The 6,879-nt window shown below is 31.6% G+C and overlaps 1 protein-coding gene across 1 annotated transcript; it reads right to left on the bottom strand.

Annotated features, from left to right (window-relative positions):
* Positions 1 to 911: 911 nt before the first annotated feature.
* LOC138855965 (uncharacterized) lies at positions 912 to 2,047 on the bottom strand. The gene has a single exon (XM_070106351.1). It carries the CDS (start codon positions 1,975 to 1,977, stop codon positions 1,063 to 1,065), a length of 915 nt encoding a protein of 304 aa, XP_069962452.1. The 5' UTR covers positions 1,978 to 2,047; the 3' UTR covers positions 912 to 1,062.
* Positions 2,048 to 6,879: the final 4,832 nt, after the last annotated feature.

The following is a 6,879-nucleotide window of genomic DNA, read 5'->3' on the forward strand; positions in this document are numbered from 1 at the left end:
TTTTGGGATGAAAAAGGAATTTTGTTGATTGATTATCTGCAGAAAGGTAAAACAATCAACTCTGAATATTATTTCAACCTTTTGGATCAGCTACATATAAAAATCGTTGAGAAAGGTCTGGTTTGCAGCACCGAAAAATCAATTTTCATCAAGACAATGCACCTGCTCACAAAGATGTTTTAACAATGACAAAATTCAACGAATTAAAGTACGTATTGCTTGAGCATCCACCGTATTCACCAGTTTTGTCTCCCAGCGACTACTACCTCTTCAGCAACCTGAAACAATTCCTTCGTGGAAAACTTTTTTCGTCGAATGAAGAAGCTATTACAGCCGTAGACAGGTATTTTGCATTGGAATAAATGTATTGAAGCTAAGGGCGATTATATTGAATAAAAAATATATTTTGTACCAACAACCGTATTTTCTCATTTCGAGCGTATAATATTGGATATACTATAGTTCAATATTAACCTTAATATTTAAAAATATATTTATAAAACTAATTTAGTCTATGGCTTTCATTATACCCTGGCCTTAGTCCTGGCAAGTTGCAAGAGTATGAAATGCTCGGTGGCTAACTGAGTTAAGATTCCCGCCCCGAAGAACTCAGCCACACCGCACACAAGACAACACTAGCACAGACACCACACCTGGAAACAGCAGAACACCCACACACCACACACGTCACACCACACGAGTTTTGGTTGTTCGAGCGGAGGAAAAATAAAAATGCCGACGATGTTACTTCTGTGACATTATATTTTATTCTGTTCCTTTTTCAAATTATGTTCTGCTTATATAACTACTAAAGTGATTACAATTTTCTTAATCTATTTCTTTGTTTTTCTATTTTGTTCTGAGATACAATATTTGTTAAATGTAATCTTATTTTCTATTTAATGCAAACAAACATGATTGTGTGGTTTACCCGATAATGTCTGGGTTATCATTACAGTCAAACATAAGGACCAAAACATGTTTGTATGCATTTGCATTATGTTCTTTATCTCTACTTGTTATCTTTTTTTTTGTAATGTTTACTTGTTTTTCTTTAATATTTTATTTTGTCCAATTTACAATATTTTGTTGTGTGGTGTCTGGTTGGGATGATAGTGTACGCATAACTCCTCCCTCCCTTAATAGAAAACTCTCCTGAGTTTGAATAGTATTGGTTTTCTTTTTTTTAATTTTACAAGATATTAAAATTATTATTATAATCACAATAAAACTTAAAATTGATATTCCAATATGAGCGATATTTTTGTGATATTTTAATTCATTAATTTCTTTTAAATTTTCTTCGTTTTTAAATACAAGGTCGTTAATTGTAATTTTGTTAGTGAAATTGTGAGTATCATAGTTTGGATAATAAAATCTTTGATTGTATGATATGTTAGTATTTGAGAATGTTTGGTATAGGATCTTAATTGTGCAGTTATTATAATGAATCAATGTAGTGTTTTTCAACTTAATTTTTCTGTTGTCGCAGTTCTGGTTTAGTTCTATGCCATTTGCATTTTTTATTAAAATAGTTTCTTCATCAATTTGAAAAATTTCTGTAATGCTATTTTTGATAAGTTCACAATTTAATAAGTAGATGCAATGTTTAGAAATTTGTAGTTCATTGAGTGTTTTAGCTTCTTCCAATTTATAGGTGACATTTTTGTATTCAAAAACATTTTCAATTTCTGCTGTTATTTCTTTGGCTTCTGTATTTGGTATAGGAATAATAGTTTTCAATTGTACCGATTGAAATTCTTTTGGGATTTTGACCACGAACATTAACAAATTTTCTTTATATTCCAAGGCGCATAATTTTATATATTGAAGTTTGTTGAGGTCTATGTTGTAATTATAAATTTCTTCATTTTTTAAAATGCTTGGGTGAAAAATACCACTTTTTGCTGAAATAATGTTTTCCTGAATCTGGTTTACTGCGTCTTTGAGAATGTTTATCTTCTTCTTCTTATCCATCGTTTCAAATAGAAATTTATGTACAGAACCTATACCGTTAATTAAACCTCTCTTTTTATACTCTCGCAACCTGTTGCTACAGAGTATAATAGTTTTGTTCACCTAACGGTTGTTTGTATCACCTAAAACTAATCGAGTTAGATATAGGGTTAGGTATATATAAATGATCAGGATGAAGAGACGAGTTGAAATCCGGGTGACTGTCTGTCCGTCCGTCCGTCTGTCCGTCCGTGCAAGCTGTAACTTGAGTAAAAATTGAGATATCTTTATGAAACTTGGTAGACATGTTTCAGGGTACCGTGAGACGGTTGGTATTGCAGATGGGCATAATCGCACCACTGCCACGCCCACAAAACGCCATTAATCAAAAACAAATAAATTGCCATAACTAAGCTCCGCAATAAGATACAAGACTGTTATTTGGTACACAGGATCGCATTAGGGAGGGGCATCTGCAGTTAAATTCTTATTTTAAAGTGGGCGTGGTCCCGCCCATAATAAGTTTAATGTACATATCTCCTAAACCGCTAACGCTATAATAAAAATATTCACTGGAAGCAAATGTTTTTAGCACTTCTATTGGCGGTGTGAAAATAGTTGAAATCGGGTGGCAACTCCGCCCACTCCCCATATAACGGTACTGTTAAAAACTACTAAAAGCGCGATAAATCAAGCACTAAACACGCCAGAGACATTAAATGGTATGAGATGACTTTATAGGAACCGCGTTCAAAATTAGACGGTGGGCGTGGCACAGCCCACTTTTAGGTGAAAACCCATATCTTGAGATCTGCTTAACCGATTTCAACCAAATTCGGTACATAACATTCTTCTCATATTTCTATGTTATAGTGCGAATAATGGGCGAAATCGGACTACAACCACGCCTACTTCCCATATAACACCATTTGAAATTCCATCTGATTCTTTCACTTTCACTATGCATATCAAGCAACATGATTATATCGGGGTAAAACTTTGCTTGAATAATACGTTTAAAGTATGCCACCTTGTGACCAAAAATTGTTTAAATCGAACCAAAACTGTTCAAGCCCCTAGGTACTGAATATGTGGACCCCAGTGCCTATAGTTTACATTTTTATTGAAAATATCGGTCAACATAGAACAAGGCGGCAAGATCCACAAAGAAATCTAAAACGAGTATACCATTTGACTTTGCGAGAGTATAAAATGTTCGGCTACATCCGAACTTAGCCCTTCCTTACTTGTTTCTACTAACTTCTTTTCTTGGGATTAATGTTTTGATTTTACCTCTCAAGATTTCAATTTCATTAGATAGGGTGTAGTAATGTAGATGTGAATATGTTTGCGAGATTTTTGTTATATTATTTAGTATGTAAAGAATTTCAAGGTCAATTATGTGAATTACGAGGTCAGATGATGTAACAATCTGTTTAGTGTTGCTGATAATTTCTGCGTATCCATTGTCGGTATGTATTTGATGTACTTCCAGTTTGGCTGCATTACTAATTATTACAATTGCTATCATCAATGTTATTTTGAAGATGTATTTGACCTAAAAAATTTGTTTGGACGTTTAATATTTGTCGGGTGAATATTATCTAATGGCAATTTTCTATACCTTGGTTCGTATTTGTGCCGAACCGCTTTATAATTTCTTACGTAACCTTCTTTTTGAGTATTATTAAACTCTTCTCTATTTCTATTTAGTTTTCCTATGCATTTTTCTTTAGTCTTCTGAATAGTGTCTTTAATCAAATTTTTATCAGTTTTTCCATTTATAACCTCAAGAGGTGTGGTTTTAATTGTAGAATGATAAGATTTGTTATACCATTCTATGCTTTGAAATACTTTTTCCGCTGTCGAAAGGCTTGGTTTTTCAATTTCTAGGACTCTAATTCTTTCGGAGAGAGTACTATGAAATCTTTCGATATCTGAATTCCCAGTATGACTGTTTGGTTTTGTAAAATGAACTTCTATTTCTTCTTTCCTAAAAAAATCTTTTATGTTAATTGAGTTGAATTCATTATCTAATATTAACTTTCTGGGTCTTCCTTTGATAGAAAAGAATAATCTAAGCTTTTCTATAATAGTTATACTGTTTCTATCTTCTAGCTGCAATGCCATAGCAAATTTCGCAAATTTGTCTATAAAAGTAAGGAAGCAACATTTTTTATTTATGTATATATCTGCGTGAACTATTTCATTTATAGCTGATGGTGTTTTCGTTAATTGAAATTTTGGTTTTAAGGGTTTTCTATCATATTTTGCTCTATTGCAAACATCGCAATTATTTATATATTTTTGAATCAAAACTTTCAAATTTTTCCAGTATATTAGTTTTTTCAATTTTTCAAAATTTTCATTAATACCTGCATGGCCTGTTTCATTTTTATGATATTGAGCAAACTTTATAAACTTGTTCGATTGATTATCGGTTAAATAAGAAAAAATACCTGCTTTTCCACTATTTATGTGCCTACGACAAAGATCTATGAAATTATTATTTTTTATATCTTCTGCGCTAATAAAAATTTTCTTCGTGTTGCCTAGTTCTTTAGATTCCATATTTTCTTTTTTGTTAAAATTATTTGTGTATTGAAGCGATTTACAATAGTATGTAAAATTGGAAAATGATCATTTAGTTTCTCCTCTTGAGAGCGGGTTGTAGCATTTGTGCTTATGTTGTCTTCTTCCAATGAATGAATCTCGCCTGTGTTACTATCTATTCTACTTAGAAAATCGGCTACGTTATTTTCCTTTCCTTTCACGTAATTTATATTAATATTGTATTCACCTTGTTTAATTAACCATCTTTCCGATCTTGGGTTAATGTCTTTTCCCTTGTTTTTTATTTGGAGCCACTTAAGTGGTTGGTGATCGGTTAAGAGATCAAATGCTCTGCCGTAAATGTATGGTCTATTATTATATGTCACTGCCCAGACAATAGCTAGTAGTTCTTTTTCTGTAGTGGAATAACTTCTTTCGTGTTTGTTAAGTGTTCGACTAGCATAGCTTATAGGATGTCTGTCCTGGGTTAATACTGCGCCAATTGCAAAGTCACTTGCATCAGTTGAAATGCCAAATTTTTTGTTAAAGTCTGGATATTTTAATATTGGTGGGCTTACTAATAGATTTTTAAGTTTTTCAAAGGATGATATGTACTGAGGATCGCGAGTGTTTATTTTAATATCCTTTTTTAAATATTTTGTTAAACCATGTGCTACTTTAGCGTAATCTCTTACAAATTTTCTATAATAACCTGTTATACCTAGGAATGATTTAATTTGCTTTGATGTAGTAGGCAACTTTAGTTTTTGTAAGTTTTCGATTTTGCTTAAATTTGGTTGTATCCCTTCTGTTGTTAAAGTGTGACCTAGAAATTCAGTAGTTTTCGCGAAAAATTTGCATTTATCTACCTGAATCTTTAAATTATGTTTTCTTAATGCTGAAAATATTTTTTGATATTTTGGGTATGTTCTTCAATACTTGAACTAAAAATTAAGATGTCGTCTAAACAAACTACACATATCTTGTTGATATATTCCCTAAGAACTGAATTCATTAAATGTTGGAAAGTTGCTGGTGCATTCTTTAGTCCGAAAGGCATTCTTATAAAATCAAAGTGTCCTTGGGGTGTAGAGAAAGCTGTTTTTGGTCTATCTTTTTCTTTTATTAATACTTGATGAAAGCCTTTTGCAAGACCTAATGTTGTAAAATACTGAGCTCTTCCCAGTTTGCTGAGTATTGTTTCTATATGGGGTATTGGATATTTATCATCTATAGTGACTTCGTTTAGCTTCCTGTAGTCAATAACTATTCTCCATTTTTTCTTCATTGAATTGTCTTGCTTTTTCGGTACAATCCAAAGAGGCGAAGTGTACGGGGAATTACTTTCTTTAATTATACCTTGGCGCAACATCTCGTTCATCTGTCTACTAATTTCTTCTTCATGAATTTGGGGTATCTATAAATTTTATTATAAGTTGGTCTACTTGTTTTTGTAACAATTTCATGCTGAATTTCATGAGTATGAGAAAGGTTTACACCTTCTTGGAAAAATAAATCGCTATTTGCTTTTAGAATGTATTCTAATTTTTGCTTTTCTTCTTCATTCATGTCACTATTTGATAAAATATCTAGCAAATTCTCTTTACATTCTGTAAGTATATTAATATCTTCGTAATTGTAAGGGCATGAGTTTATAAATTTAATTTTGTTGCCGTTTATTTCTACATACTCCTTTTCTAAATTAATTATTGCTTTAATAGGTTTTAAAATATTCTGTCCTAATATAGCATCAAAGTTATTATTTTTTATGTTGGTTAGTTTCCAATGTATATAACTTTTTTCATTGAATTCGTTTGGGGCTGGGGTGACTAACTCTTTATTTAAGGAGAAATTTTCCTTAATGGTGCTAAAGTGTATTGGTTTATTAAGCTCAATGCATTCATAATCTTTTAACACATTATATTTCAATAATGATGTTGTAGACCCTGTGTCAATAAGACATTTAATTTTTGAATTTTTTATGGTCACTTCTATTATCTTTAACGATTGTTTTGGGCTGGCAACCGAAAATTTGCTTGTTGATTGTTGAGAATTATTTTGCCTATTTTGTCCAAAGCTAAATTGCTCAGAATTATTTTGTCTACTTTGTCCAAAGTTAAATTGTTGATAATTGTCATTTTGGTTAGAATTGTTACGAAATTCTCTCTGCTGATTTTGTCCAAATTGAAAATTATTGGAATTTTGCATATACTGTTTCATTATCATTGAAATTGCCAAAATTGTGAGCCAAAGAATTTCTATTTGAAAAATTTCTATAATTATTTCTTTGATAATTGTTTTGTCTTTTATCAAATTGTATTAGCAAACCTGTCTCTTGAAGAACGCTAAAAGCCTCTCTAATGGTGCTTA

This window comes from Bactrocera oleae, chromosome 3 (genome assembly GCF_042242935.1).
Source record: "Bactrocera oleae isolate idBacOlea1 chromosome 3, idBacOlea1, whole genome shotgun sequence".
Lineage (NCBI taxonomy): Eukaryota > Metazoa > Arthropoda > Insecta > Diptera > Tephritidae > Bactrocera > Bactrocera oleae.

Bases quoted from the DNA above. Each gene is read 5' to 3' on its own strand.
- LOC138855965 (XM_070106351.1), bottom strand. From the start codon at position 1,977: ATGGATAAGAAGAAGAAGATAAACATTCTCAAAGACGCAGTAAACCAG.